Raw genomic sequence first — 15,182 nt, 5'->3', positions numbered from 1 at the left:
GGAGGGATGGAGTGGCTGGGTGATAGACACTGGGGAGGGTATGTGCTCTGGTAAGCGCTGTGAATTGTGCAAGACTGTTGAATCTCAGATCTGTACCTCTGAAACAAATAATGCAATATATGTTAAGAAAAAAAAAAAAAAGATAGCAGGAGGGGAAGAATGAAGGGGGGGAAATCGGAGGGGTTGACAGACCATGAGAGATGATGGACTCTGAGAAACAAACTGAGGGTTCTAGAGGGGAGGGAGGTGGGAGGATCGGTTAGCCTGGTGATGGGTATTGAGGAGGGCACGTTCTACATGGAGCACTGGGTGTTATGCACAAACAATGAATCATGGAACAGTATATCTAAAACTAATGATGTAATGTATGGGGATTAACTTAACAATAAAAAAATTAAAAAAAAAATATCAGGGGGGCACCTGGTGGTTCAGTCAGTTGTGCGTCTGCCTTCGGCTCAGGTCATGATCCCAGGGTCCTGGGATCAAGCCCCACGTTGGGCTCCCTGCTCAGCGGGGAGCCTGCTGCTCCCCCTGCTTGTGCGCTCTCTCTGTCTTTTTCTCTCTCTGACAAATAAATAAATAAAATCTAAAAAAAAAAGAAAAAGAAGAAATATCACTTCAGTTCTTTTTTTCCTTTTTTAAACTTTATCAAATTAATGATACAATCCCATGAGGGGAAAAAAATCTTTGGAAGTATAAGTTGGTAACATTTAGTGATTAAGGGACCTGAGAAAGTTAAAATGTTAATTACCTGTATGTTTTTAGACCAGTCATTTTTCCTCTTTGAGCCTCATTCTTCTTAATCCTATCCGGTATCCTCCTCTTTCAATTGGAATATTCTAATACAGCTGTACTTCAAATACGTGACAGCTGGAAGAAGTCTGCACTTGAGCTGTTACTGTGTATCCCACCTGCCTAGTTTTGTTGTAAATGTTATCCATGGGTTTTGGGTGTTGCTGTCTAATTACTTCGTTTGGATATGGAGATTCAGAATAACCCAAAAACTATGCTTCCACTGCCTCCTTCATGTTCTGCAAATCCTTGAAGTGGTAGAATGTTAAAAATATTTCGAAGGTACAGCTGATAGTGTTTGCTGATAGTTTGAAAGTGAGTGGTGTGAGGGAAAAAGGAACCAAGCATGACTTCATTTTTTTGAAAACCTGAGTAACTGGGAGAGTGAAATTGCCATTTATAAGATCAAGAAGATCGTAGGAGTAATAGCTTAAGGGAAAAATCAGGAGTTGGGGTTTGTAGGCACCCAAATGGTGAATGTCAAGTATGCAGTTGGATATCTGTGTTAGGAGTTGATGAGAGAGGCTTTGGTTGGAGATATGTTTTGAAGTCATCAGCATATAGATGGGTTTAGAGCCATGGATAACATTATCCTCGGAGTGAGTATGGTGAGTGAAGACTAGAGGTCTAAGGACTGTGTCTTGGGGCAGGCTTAACATTCACAAGTCTGGTGGGTGGGTGAGGGAGAACCAGGAAGGGAGAACCAGCAAAGGAGACTTAGGAGTAGCAGCCCGTAAAGTTGGCTCTGCTATATGAACCCTGTCTCAGGAGAGTAGTTCTTTCTGGAAGCCAAGGAAAAAGTGTTTCTGGGAGTCAGGGAGTGATCAGAGGTGTGTTAAATCCTGCTGAGAGGTTAAATAAGATGAATACTAGGAATGGAATGGACTTGCCAACCTTGTGGACAACTAGTCCATCGGTTATCTTAATTTCATTGGATCTCCGGAGACAGAAACTTAACCAGAGGAGTCTTAGAACGGGAGGCAGAGTGGAGACAGCAGGTATGAGCAACTCTTACGAGGCATTTTGCTCTAAAGATGAGCTGGAAGGGGATGTTAAGTCAAGGGACAGTGGTTTTTGTTTTGTTTTTGTGGTGATGTGTTATAAGCATATAAGGTATGGCATACAAACAAGTATATATGTATAAAACAGACTATACAGCTGGTGAGTATGAGGCAGATGTGGGAAGTGATGGAAATAAATTTCTGATTGCTTCCATTTTCTTAATGAAGTAGGAAGCAAAGTCATCAGCAGAGAGTAGAAGAGGCATTAAGGTGTTCAAAGAGAGGAAATGTTGCGTTGTGTGTTGTCTGGCAGAGTACGAGAGTAAATGGACCAAGAAACTATAGTAAGATCCTTGGGTTTCATTAAGGTCCCGCTAAGGTCGTGAACTTAAAGTGAAACCAGCCATCGTGGGTGAATGGTTTTTTTCCAGCTGTATTTAATAGCTGGCTAAACAGCTTACTGATTTGCTGCAGTTTACTTAGGTAATTCCTAATTTTTGCACATTTCATGTTTCTACCAAATAACATTTTGGTAAACTTTTTCACAGATAAGCCTTTTTACAAATCATAACTCTTTAGGTTGCAATCTTAGAAATAGAATTGCTGATTGAACGGGCATATTTTTAAAGCTTATGCTATAAAGTACCAAAATGCTCTCCAGAAAAGAATATACCAGTATATTCTCACTGACACTAGTGTCAGTTTTCCCATGTCCTTGCCCAAGCAAAGCAGTGCAGTGTTAAACAATTAAACATATGCATTGTTAAAACAATTTGTGCCAATTTACTAGACAAAAGGTAGGGTGTCTCCTTATTCTAACTTGTGGTTCTATTTATTTGATTGCTAGTGAGCGTGTATATCTTTTCATATTGGCCATTTTATATTTATTCTTTTTTAAGTTTACTTAATTTTTTTAAGTAATCTCTACACCCAGCATGGGGCTCAAACTCACAACCCCGAGTGAGCATCCTCTTCTGACTGAGCCAGCCAGGCACCTATATTTGTTCTTTTGCAAACTATCTGTTCATGTCCTTTGCTCATTTTTCTTTGGGGACATTTCTTACTAGTTTGTAGGAGCTCTTGATATATGAATGATAATAATCTGTCACATACAGGGTAAGCTGTCATTGGTGCTGCAAATTTTTTCCCCCAGTCTTCCTTTTTAATTTTGTTTTGTGGGTATGTTAATGTGTAGAAATTGATTTTAGGCTGTTGAATCTTTTGATTTCTGCTTTTATATATGTCCTTAGAAAGACTTTTCCTACCTCAAGATTATATGTTCATCTGTATTTTTCTTAGCTCCATTTAAAACTTTCTGATTTCTATACCTCTCCAGTTATTTCCTACTCTGATTCACAAAGATGTATGATTTGGATTTGGTAGGAATTTATTTACCATTTCTTTTATAGCAAAGATTTGTGGAGAAGATGGACAGGTGGATCCCAACTGTTTTGTTTTGGCACAGTCCATAGTCTTTAGTGCCATGGAGCAAGAGTAAGTTAATTTCAAACTTTCACATTTTGGGTTTTGGGATTTGGGTTCACTCAACTACAAACAAACAATTTTTCAGGACTTAAGTATTTTGAATGTTTATATCTTATAGGCATATCTAAGACTACCTGGTTCATAGTGTCTTTTAAATATAAATTATGTGAACTCTTAAAAATAAAACACGTTTGTTTTTAATGTTAATATTTCCTAAGTTAAAAGAAGTTTTTAAAATTCTGAAGTCATTTGGGGGTGATTGTAACTACAGTTTGACTATTAGAATTTATTTATTTAAGCAATGCATGTGTTCAGATAGAGATCCTAATTTGTTAGTGTACACTTTAAGTTTAATGGATGCTGTATTACTAAATCCACGTAGGTTTGTTGAAACGGTCTCCAAAGTTTTTGTTTGTTTGTTTGTTTGTTTTTAGATTAATTACTGGTGCATGCCCTTTAAGGGAAAAAATCTGCATATTGATTCATTTAGTATTTATGAAAAGGGTGCTCTGTGCAGGGCATAGTTAGATACAGTACCTGCTTTGAAGGAAGTTACAGCCTATTAAGAGAAATAGGGTATGTTCTTTGGTTACATGTAATATGAGGTAGCATGTGTCACATCTCAGAGGAAAGCTACAAAGTTTCTAAGAGGCGGGAGAGATTACTTCCAGGCTTAGGAACCAGGAAGGACAGCATGGGATGGGAGGTAGTGTGGACCAAGGCTTTTAAGATACATTAGGCACAGAATGGAAAGAGTATATTTTTCTCAGTTAAGCTCTTTCCTTGGTCATTCCCTCAAATTTTCCCTTTTTGTCCATGTGCAGGCACTTTAGTGAGTTTCTGCGAAGTCACCATTTCTGTAAATACCAGATTGAAGTGCTGACCAGTGGAACTGTTTACCTGGCTGACATTCTCTTCTGTGAGTCAGCCCTCTTTTATTTCTCTGAGGTAAAGTCTGCATTTCCTTTCACACTCTGTTAGAGCATTCCAGCCTCTAAACTAGAAATGCTGGGGCCCCCTCTATAGAAAATAACATGGAAGAGCCAAATCATTTCCGAAAAGATCAATTGGAATGAAGTAATTTTTTTATGTTGTACACCTAATGGCAAGAGTACTTTAATGGCATATTAGTCAGATTAAAGAGAACGTGAAAATTCAGTGTAAAATAACTCTAATTTTGAAAAACTTAATCAAACTTCTGCTTATAAGAGACTGCATATTTTTAATTATCTGGAGCCATTTTAAAACCACAGATTTGATACTTGATTCCAGTGCACACATATTTGCAGACCAGACTTCAGAAGAGAGGAAGAAAAGGAGTAAATTTTTTCTTGCTATCATCACTTTTACTTTAGCCACTCGATAGGATTTCTCAAGCAATGAGTAGATTAATTTCTTTGAGGTGTACAGTTTAGTATAATGGTATTTGTTAGGTTTCGGCAAATGAAATTCTTCTGTTGCAAAGCAAATGACTATTAAGTAGAGAGGGGAGGATTTCCAGGGTCACAAAGCATTAACGTAGATACACACTTGCACTCTGCCTCTCCCAAGAATAGAGCTTTCGGTTGATTTGCTTTCTCACTCCCTCTCTTTGTAAGTGTAAGTCCGCATTTGTTCAGGTTACTGAGGCTGCATGGAGTGATGGAAATGATCAGGTATAAAAGATTTGGTCTGGTTAGTTTACTTTTTGTATGTTAGCTACTGAGGGACCACTAATCATCTTTACTGTGATTCTTATTCCAGTTCACTTAAGTTTGTATCCAGCAGTGTGGTGGGGTTTTTGTTAGTTTGTTTTTTTCCCTTACAAGAATGGCTTTCAACTTTTCAGTCTCAAAAGCAACTGTGAGTTGCTGACTGGCATGAACTGAACAAGTGGATCTGTTTTTATTTTTGTTTTTTGTGTATGTCTTATATTTTTAATGGATGGGCTTATGGATTAGAGATGGTTAGAGAAATATGTTTATAGTCTTTTTTTCTTTTTTTTGTATTTTTCCTTCCTAGTACATGGAAAAAGAGGATGCAGTGAATATCTTACAGTTCTGGTTGGCAGCAGATAACTTCCAGTCTCAACTTGCTGCCAAAAAGGGCCAGTATGATGGACAGGAGGCACAGAACGATGCCATGATTTTGTATGACAAGTGAGTTTTATTGATGTATTCAGCATCTGGCAAATATTAATTGAGTATTTGATATGTATTTCGGAAATAAAGATGAACAAATCCAGTCTTTGCTGTCAAGGAGCTCACAGGGAGTAGCATAAAAGTCGCTTTTCATATGGTGTGTATAAGGTTTTAGGATTCCTAGAACAAACGTTTCTGCTAGGGGAACGGGAGATTTGTGTGTGGCAAGAAGGATGACGGTGGAGTTCAGGGAGGGTTTCACAGAAGAAAGATTTGAATTGGATCCTGAATATGAATTTTGCTAGCCAGAGAAGGCGGGAAGGAACATTCTAGGCAGAGGCATTGACAGAAGCAAGTCAGAGAAACTTAGGGGAATGTGGCACTTTCAGGAAACTTGAGTTTGGGTAAGTAAAACTTGGGTGGGGAATGTAAGAGGAAGAAGAAACTAAAGGGAATATATTGGAAAGGGTCTTAGATATCTGTGTATGGGTGTATCATATTTCTGGTGCAGATCTGCACGGCCAAATTAATATTCAATGAATAATAGTTTTTCATTGGTCTTCATTGAAAATGAGAGGATGGCAAAATCTTACAGTGAACAGAACTGAAAACATCTGGTCAGTTGAGTGATAAGCCTATGGCCAGCTGTTGCCACTCTTTTAATTTTCATTTAATTTTTCTTATTCTGTAAAGAAAAGTAATGTGCAATTTGTATCCACAAGCAACCACTGAGAAGATAACTTGACAGTAGAGGAAAATTCTTGGGATGTTAGGGTTGCAAGAGAGCTGAGTGCATCTGGGTCAGTGGTTCCTGAGCATTGCTCTGCAGGTCCGTGCTGGGCTGTCTGCGTAAGAACCAGCTGGGAGCTTGTTAAAAATAGGTTTCCAGCCCTCCGCTCTAAGAGATTCTGATTCAGCACATTTGAGGCATGACCCAGGAATCTTTATTTTTAGAAGATACCCCAAATGATGCTGATGGGTAGCCAGATTCAGAATCTAGTCTGATTTTCCCATTTTGCAGAACAGAAAACAAAGACCCTTTCTCTCAAAGTCACAGGGCAAGTTAGTGGCAGAACTTGAGCTGGAATGCAATTCTTAATGTTTGCCCAGTGTTTATTTTAGTATAATATATTTGTGGAAAATATTATATAAGAAACATTGTTACATGGATGTTGAAATAGCAAGTGTTTACATTTAGAAATTTGGTCTGGGGTGCCCCAAAATTCCAATCATGGAGGAGTATTTACCAACTTATTTGTTACAAGATGGGAGACTATTTGTTAAGAAAAGTCTAATAACAAAAAAATAATTTTTTTATTTTAATGCTGGAACAGAAGAGTGGCGCTGGTAGTAAGGTCCTGGCTGGAGCTCAGTTGCCACACAGAGCAGAGACCCTGTTGTCTCACTGGATCCCATTTTCGCATTGGGAGCCATTTTTAAGATGAAGATCACTGTATAGCATCCCACTGGCACTGTCATTTTGTCAAGTTCACTGTGCCAAATTCGACTTCACCGATGCCAGTTTGGGTTTTTTTTAAAAGAATTATTTACTTATTTATTTGAGAGAGAATGAGCGCGTGAGGCAGGGGAGGGGCAGAGGGAGAGGGAGAGAATCGAGAATCTCAAGCAGATTCCCCGCTGAACACGGAGCCCAACACAGGGTTCCATCCCATGACCCTGAGATCAGGACCTGAGCTGAAATCAAGAGTTGGACGCTCAACCGACTGAGCCACCCAGGCCCCCCCCATCCCTGTTTGTTTTTATATCTTATGTATGTTATGTATGTATCATCACAATCATACCTAATCAGTCTTTCTGTATTTGTATCATAGACAAGATTTAGAAGTCCCTAGAATGCTTGGAAGAGAACATACATAGATTTTTTGCTCTTAATCCTCCTTTTTTTGGTATCCACTTTATAATCAGCTTGCCAAACCACTAGTTTTGCATTATAGCTTATGAAGTTAGAAATCTTTGAGGTAGCATTGATTACTCCTTTTCCTTTCTACACCCAATCTTCATCAAGTCCTATTATTCTGTCCAAATACATGAAATCCATCTGCTTCACCCTCGGTGCTATTGTGGTTTCAGTTCCTGCATCAATATTACCTATGCCCCGTAGTTACAGCGGTGTGTTCTCATTGTGTCCAATACAGGGATCTTTTCTGCTCCCTTTCCAGGGGAAAGAACTGTGTCTTACCCTCTTTTAAGTCCATTTCTGTTTCACAAGTGCTGAACAGAGAATAGGTGCCCATTAAATATGTGTGATTGATTGGGGCGCCTGGGTGGCTCAGTCGTTAAGCGTCTGCCTTCGGCTCAGGTCATGATCCCAGGGTCCTGGGATTGAGCCCCGCATCGGGCTCCCTGCTCCGCGGGAAGTCTGCTTCTCCCTCTCCCACTCCCCCTGCTTGTGTTCCTGCTCTCGCTATCTCTCTCTATCAAATAAATAAATAAAATCTTAAAAAAAAAAAAATGTGTGATTGATTGATTTGTCTCAGTTGTAGCCTGACCCTCAGCAATCTTAAGAACTAAGGAAGATGGAAGGAGATAGGAAGGTAGCAAGTTGACTCAGATACCTTTGGGGCCGTGGGAATAAAGGTTGCAGCATGGCCTCTAGGAGCCGGCTCCCAAGTCCTAGATCTGCAGGCTGAATCAAGTAGCCTCGTAGAAGAGTAGGTGCCAAAAGTTGCTTATACAGGCTAGGAGGTTTGGTTTGACTTGGGCTGTCTTGTTACCATAGGTACTTCTCCCTCCAAGCCACACATCCTCTTGGATTTGATGATGTTGTACGATTAGAAATTGAATCCAATATCTGCAGGGAAGGTGGGCCACTCCCTAACTGTTTCACAACTCCATTACGTCAGGCCTGGACGACCATGGAGAAGGTAACCAAGAACTTCAAAAATATTAAACTGCAAGAAGTTTTTACTGGTGAAACCCAGAAAACATAACACGGGAGAAAAACAAATGTAACAAAACTGGAAAATTGAAGCAATGGAGCATAGTGATTAAGAGCAGAGGCTTTGAGTCTGACTTGGTATGTATTAATTTAGCCTTTATAGGCTGAATGACCTCAGGCACTTACTGAAATTCTTTAATGCCATTTTCCACATCTGTAAAATGGAGATAATATGGATACTTACCTAAAAGTTATTTTAAAGATAAAAATGAGGTAAGATGTATAAAGTTCTTATGATCAGCATCGCATCCAGCACATAGTAAGCATTAAAAATTTTAACGGCAGTTATTACCACTGTTATTATTAAATTTTCAAAAATAATTAGATAGCAGTATTGGGCAAAGTTAGCTTAAAATGATCCAAACATTTCATCAATATCTATCAATGGGGCTAGAACACTAGTTTTGTGTATCGTAACTTCTGGGGTATCACTAATAGCTTATTAATAATAATGTGTTAGAATTTGTGAATGATTTATTCTTCTAATGAACTAGAGCAGATTTTACCAGGAATTGCACAGAGCGCAGGATAAGTCATGAGGTTATGTCGTTTATATATGTCGTGTGTTTCTAGGTGGAAAAGGGTTAAGTAAGCACTGTTAAATAATACCCCACATAAGAACTGAATTTCAGGAACATGGAAGAGTTACATATAAAAATCAAGTCATTAAAAAGCTCATGGTAAGCTGAATAGAGTATCAGCTATTGCCCAGGGATAAAGAGTTCTTCATCATTAAAATTAAAATCTTTCTGATCTTAAATTAGGTAAAGTTCCAAATCTGTATCATGTAAAGAATGTAAACTTGCTGGATAAAAAAGAAAATGAAAATACAGAGAAAAACAGTGTTAATATTTCTTTTCTTATAAAATGTGTATATGTAAAGAACTTACACTAATTTTAATAGTATCGAGTAGATGAATGAGAAAAAGACATGGATGATCAGTACTTAGATAATTTCTCTGCTAGGTATTGGTGTTTTAGTGGTAATCAGGAGAAACGTGGTTCCTGCCCTCCTGGAGCTCTGTCTGTAAAGAAGGCACATGTTTAACACATACTAGTTACAGTCATGTGTTAACTGCTGTGAAGTAAAAGTTGGTAATAGGAAATGCTGGTAACAAACATGGGAACTTATTCGGCATCATTAATAATTTTTAAATGGAAATAAAAACATCCATATATCGTTAGGCACTTTTTAAAAAAGATTTTATTTATTTGAGAGAGAGAGAATGAGAGAGAAAGAGAGCATGACAGAGGAGAGGATCAGAGGGAGAAGCAGACTCCCTGCCAAGCAGGGAGCCCGATGCGGGACTCGATCCTGGGACTCCAGTATCATGACCTGAGCCGAAGGCAGTCACTTAACCAACTGAGCCACCCAGGCGCCCCGTTAGGCACTTACTTAATGATTTGGAAAAACACACTCAGGTGTTGGAAAGCCTGTGTCAAAACAGATACCTTAGTATACTGCGAATGATACAAATTGACAACATCCTTCTGAAGAGTAAATTGGCCATATATATCAAAGCTAAAACGTTCACACCGTTTAACTCAATAATCACACACCTGGTAATTTATCTTAAGGAAATCAGTTCAGAAGTAAAAAAAATTAATATGTGCACAAAGACTTTAATATTTATAACCAGAAAAATCTAATTTCAGATTAGATTCACTCCCTGCATGTTTTCTGGTCACTAAGAAGTCTGAATATCAAGTCTATGTAATAGTTTTATGGCAGGCATTGGTTGGGGGGGGGGGACACACACCTATAAATTGTACTCATAATTTTAGTCACAACGTGAACTGTACACGAAGGGGTAATACTTGGAGTATAACAAAGAAAAGCAAAATCATTTGTGCTAGCTGGTAGAATTGTGCATAAAATTTTGTTTTCAAATAAAGTTTTAATTGTATTTGTCTCACCTTTAAAATAATGCTTGTCCTCTCTTTCAGGTCTTTTTGCCTGGCTTCTTGTCTAGCAATCTTTATTATAAGTATTTGAATGATCTCATCCATTCGGTTCGAGGAGATGAGTTTCTGGGAGGAACTGTTTCACTGACTGCTCATGGCTCTGTCGGCCCTCCTGATGACTCTCACCCAGGTGGTTCCGACAGCTCGGCTGCTCAGGTATTAATCAGTTAGCCTCTGCCAATTGGAAGAAAGGGTTACAGATCATGTCCCTCAAATACCAATAGCAGATTCTGTTTGGGAGTTTTTGTTGTAGAAGAAACAAAGAAGAAAATACAATTAGCCTACTTACTATATGTTTTAATAAGAATATCTGTAGTGAACAGTATATTATATTGTAAGGTATTGTGCTGTTTCGTTCAGGCCATTTTTCTGCCTCACACTCCAGCTGCTGGTATCAGTCATCAATTACGCCACATGCATTTATAGCCTCTGAAGAGCTCTTTGTGTAATTATTTGGGAAATTTTAGTAACTACATTTGGGATGCTTTTTTATAGAATAATTCTTTTTCTTTTTTTTTTTAAGATTTATTTCTTTATTTTAGAGAGAAAGACCGCCTGAACATGAGTGGGAGGGACAGAGTGAGACAGAGAGGGAGAGAGAACCGCAAGCAGACTCCACACCGAGGGCAGCAGGCTTGATCTCACTTCCCTGAGGTCATGACCTGAGCTGAAACCCAGAGTCGGATGTTTAACTAACTGTGCCACCCAGGCGCCCCTAGAATAATTCTTAACAATTCTTTCTTGGGGCGCCTGGGTGGCTCAGTCGTTAAGCGTCTGCCTTCGGCTCAGGTCATGATCCCAGGGTCCTGGGATCGAGCCCCGCATCGGGCTCCCTGCTCGGTGGGAAGCCTGCTTCTCCCTCTCCCACTCCCCCTGCTTGTGTTTCCTCTCTCGCTGTGTCTCTCTGTCAAATAAATAAATAAAATCTTTAAAAAAAACCAATTCTTTCTTAATATTGTATTTCACCAAAGAGTTTTTGGTTTCATTTTGAACTGTAGTGCCATTGTATATTTCCTTAATCTTTTTTGGAGTGCTTTCATGTATCAAACCTTATCTGATTCTCCCCCAAATGGGGTCATTTAAATGGGTTGTCCCCGAGAGAAGAGATCTAGGAAGGTATTAAGTTAACTAATTTTGGGGCGCCTGGGTGGCTCAGTTGTTAAGCGTCTGCCTTCGGCTCAGGTCATGGTCCCGGGGTCCTGGGATCAAGTCCCCCATTGGGCTCCCTGCTACCATAATGTAGCATAATTATTTTCTCATCACACTGTTGACACATAAATAATACTTCAGATTTTTTGACACAGGGCCTTGGATAAATTTTCTTAATTTATACGACAGTACTATTTATTACCATCAACAAGGCTCTCCTCAGTACGTTTTCCTCCTATTTAGCTTATGTGGCAAGTGACCTGCTGAATGTGGTTGCCATTTTGTTTTTTGATATAGGCTAGAATGTTTTGTTGTTATTTAAGCACTTAAAAGGTCTAGGTGCTGACCTTAAAACATATTTTTCATTTTTGGTTGAAGTTTAATATATATACGGAAAACTCAATGTATCATATGTAGCTTGAAGAATTTTCATAAACAGACTTGATCTGTGTATCCAACATTCAGATCAAAAAACACAACATTACCAGTATGTTATAAACCCTCTTGTGCCCTCTTCTAGTCACTGTCCTCCCTGCCAGGATAGCTACTATCCTGACTTTTGATGGTATAGGTTAGTGTTACCTATTCAGAATAGTTATATAATTGAAATCATTCTGTATATGCTCTTTTTTCTTTCTTTCTTTTTTTGGTACAGCTTTATTGAGATACAATTCACATACCATATAATTCCCCCATTTATGTTGTATAATTTAGTGGTTTTAGTATATTCATAGAGTTCCTTAACTGTCACCACAGCCAATTTAAAAAGTTTTTCACCTAAGAAAGAAACCCTGTGTCCTTTAACTAATACCCTCCAAATCTTCCAATTCTTCCAGCCCTAGGCTACTACTAATCTACTTTCTGTCTATAGATTTGCCTATTCTGGACATTTCATATAATTGGAACCATATGATGTGTGGTTTCGAGACAGGCTTTCACTTAGCATGCTGTTTTCAAGGTTCATCCATGTGTAGCATGTATCAGAACTTTATTCCTTTTTTTGTTTGTTTTTGTTGTTGGTTTAAAAAATATTTTAGAGAGAGAGACAGCATGAGCCAGGGGTGGGGCAGAGGGAGAGGGAGAAGCAGACTCCCTGCTGAGCAGGGAGCTTGATGCTAGCCCCGGTCCCAGGATCCTGAGATCATGACCTGAGACAAAATCAAGAGTCTGACGCTCAGGGGGTACCTGGGTGACTCAGTCGTTAAGCATCTGCTTTCGGCTTGGGTCATGATCCCAGGGTCCCGGCATCAAGCCCCACCTCGGGCTCCTTCCTCCGCCGGAAGCCTGCTTCTTCCTCTCCCACTCCCCCTGCTTGTGTTCCCTCTCTCACTGTGTCTAAAAAAAAAAAAAAGAGTCCGACGCTCAACTGACTGAGTGACCCAGGCACCCCACAACTTTATTCCTTTTTATGGCCAAATAATATTCCATTGTACACACCACATTTTGTTAATCCATCAGTTGATGGACGTTTGGGTTGTTTCTCTCTTTTGGTTATTATGAATAATGCTGCTGTACAAGTTTTTGTGTGGATATAGGTTTTCATTTCTCTTGTGTATATACCTAGAAGTAGAATTGTTAGCTCAAATGATAACTGTTTAACTCTGTCTTAGTTACTTTTGCTTGGGTAACAAGTTTTGAAATCAGGAAGGAAGGGAGAGTCTTCCAGCTTAGTTCTTCTTTTTCAAGATTGTTTTGACTATTCGAGGTCCCTAGAGTTTTCAAATGCATTTAAGGATCAGTTTGTCAACTTCTACGAAGACTCCAGCCAGGATTCTGATAGGGAGTGCATTGGTTCCATAGATAATTTGGGATGAATTGACATCTTAACAATATTAAATATTCTGACCCATGAACATAGTTGATGCCTTTCATTTATTCAGATCTTCTTTAATTTCTTCCAGTAACATTTTGTAGTTTTCAAGTATCAGTTATGTATTTCTTAAGTTTGTTCTAAGTATTTTATTCTTTTTTATACTATTATAAATGGAATTTCTTTCTTACGCTCATATTTTCATTGTAAACGTATAAAAATACAGTTTTTTGTAATTGTGGTAAAATTCACCTAACATAAAGTTAGCTGTTATAAGTGTCTAATTCAGTGACATTCAGTCTATTCACAGTGCTGTGCAGCCACTCTCACTATCTGGTTCCAGACTTTCTCATCACCCCAAATGGAAACCTCGCAAATGGAACATTAAGCAGTCACTCCCCATGCCCACCTGTGTTCTTCTAAGAGTTTTAGGCCTTTGATCCATTTTGAGTTAGTTTTGCATGTTGTATGAGATAAGGGCCAACTTTATTTTTTGCGTGTGGATATCTAGTTGTCCCAGGACCATTTATTGACAAAACTATTCTTTTACGTAAATTGAATGATCTTGGCATCTTTGTCAAAAATCATTTGCCCTTAGATACACCGGTTTATTTCTGGACACTCAGTTCTGTGTTGATCTACGTGTATCTTATGCCAATGCTACATTGTTTTGATTACTACAGCTTTGCAAGTTTTGAAATCAGGAACTGTGTGTCCTCCAACTTTGTGTTTTTCAATTTGTAAGATTATTTTGGCTACTCCGGGTCCCTTGCAATTCCATAAGAATTCTAGGATTGGGTTTACATTGAATCTGTAGATTCCTTTGGGATGTATTGCCATTTTAACAATATTAAGTCTTTTTCCAGCCTGAACAGGGGATGTCATCCCATTATTTAAGCTGTCTTTAATTTCTTTCATCACTGTTTTGTAGGTTACAGTGTACAAGTCTTATATGTCCTGGCGTCATTTTTGTCCTGAATATTCTTTTTGATGTTATTATAAATAAAATTATTTTCTTAATTTCATTTTCTTATTCATTGGTAATGCATGGAAATGAACTTTTTGTGTTGATCTTGTACCTTGTAACTTTACTAAATTCTTTTGTTAACTTTAGTAGTTTTCTTGTGGATACTTTTTTTTTTTTTTTAATTTATTTGAGAGAAAGAGAGTGAATGAGAGAGAGAGCACAAGCCAAGGGGGAAAGGCAGTGGGAGAAGCAGACTTCCCCGCTGAGCAGGGAGCCCGATGCAGGACCCAATCCCAGGACCCTGGGACCATGACCTGAGCCAAAGGCAGAAGCTTAACCAACTGAGCCACCCAGGTGCTCCTTTCTTGTGGATTCTTTAGGATTTTCTATATATGAGATTGTGTCATCGGTTAATAGAAATAGTTTTCTTTCTACCTGTCTACATTGAATGTACCTTTTATTTCCTTGTCTTGCCTAATTGCCGTGGCTTAAACTTGCAGTACATTGTTGAATGAATGGAAGTGATGAAAATGGGCATCTTTGTTTTATTCCTGACCTCATGAGGAAAGCTTTCAGTTTTTCATCTTTTAATATAATGTTAGGTATGGGTTTTTCATAAATGCTTTTTATCAAGTTGAGGAAATTTCCCTCTATTTCTAATTTGTTGGATTTTTTTTTTTTTTTTTGATCAGGAAAGGGTGTTGGATTTTGTCAAATGTTCTTTCTGTATCAATTGAGATGGTCATGTGGGTTTTGGTGTTTACTTTTTGATACGGTTGTACTACATTATTTGATTATCTATTCATTTATTTGAGAGAGAGAGAGAGAGAGAGCACATGAGAGGGGGGAGGGTCAGAGGGAGAAGCAGACTCCCTGCCAAGCAGGGAGCCCGATGCGGGACTCGATCCCGGGACTCCAGGATCATGACCTGAGC

General features: G+C 38.7%; 1 protein-coding gene across 4 annotated transcripts in view; it reads left to right on the top strand.

Moving 5' to 3' along the window:
- The window catches only part of AKAP10 (A-kinase anchoring protein 10), a 56,442-nt gene extending 45,441 nt beyond the window's left edge, over positions 1-11,001 (top strand). For 2 of the 4 annotated variants that reach the window (XM_081805655.1, XM_081805656.1), the window contains 5 exons: positions 3,203-3,287; positions 4,103-4,226; positions 5,280-5,416; positions 8,139-8,283; positions 10,305-11,000. In XM_081805655.1, the coding sequence (XP_081661781.1) occupies positions 3,203-3,287; positions 4,103-4,226; positions 5,280-5,416; positions 8,139-8,283; positions 10,305-10,493 (680 nt within the window). In that variant the 3' untranslated portion in view covers positions 10,494-11,000. Of the gene's footprint in view, positions 1-3,202; positions 3,288-4,102; positions 4,227-5,279; positions 5,417-8,138; positions 8,436-10,304 lie in introns of all 4 variants that reach the window. The other 2 variants (XR_014140610.1, XM_081805654.1) reach the window with 2 other exon arrangements.
- The last annotated feature ends 4,181 nt before the right edge of the window (positions 11,002-15,182 follow it).

Source organism: Leptonychotes weddellii, chromosome 15 (genome assembly GCF_054177405.1).
Source record: "Leptonychotes weddellii isolate Sample4059 chromosome 15, ASM5417740v2, whole genome shotgun sequence".
NCBI classification, from domain to species: Eukaryota; Metazoa; Chordata; class Mammalia; order Carnivora; family Phocidae; genus Leptonychotes; species Leptonychotes weddellii.
The sequence above is the reverse complement of the archived record's forward strand: the minus strand, read 5'-3'. Positions and strand labels throughout refer to the sequence as shown.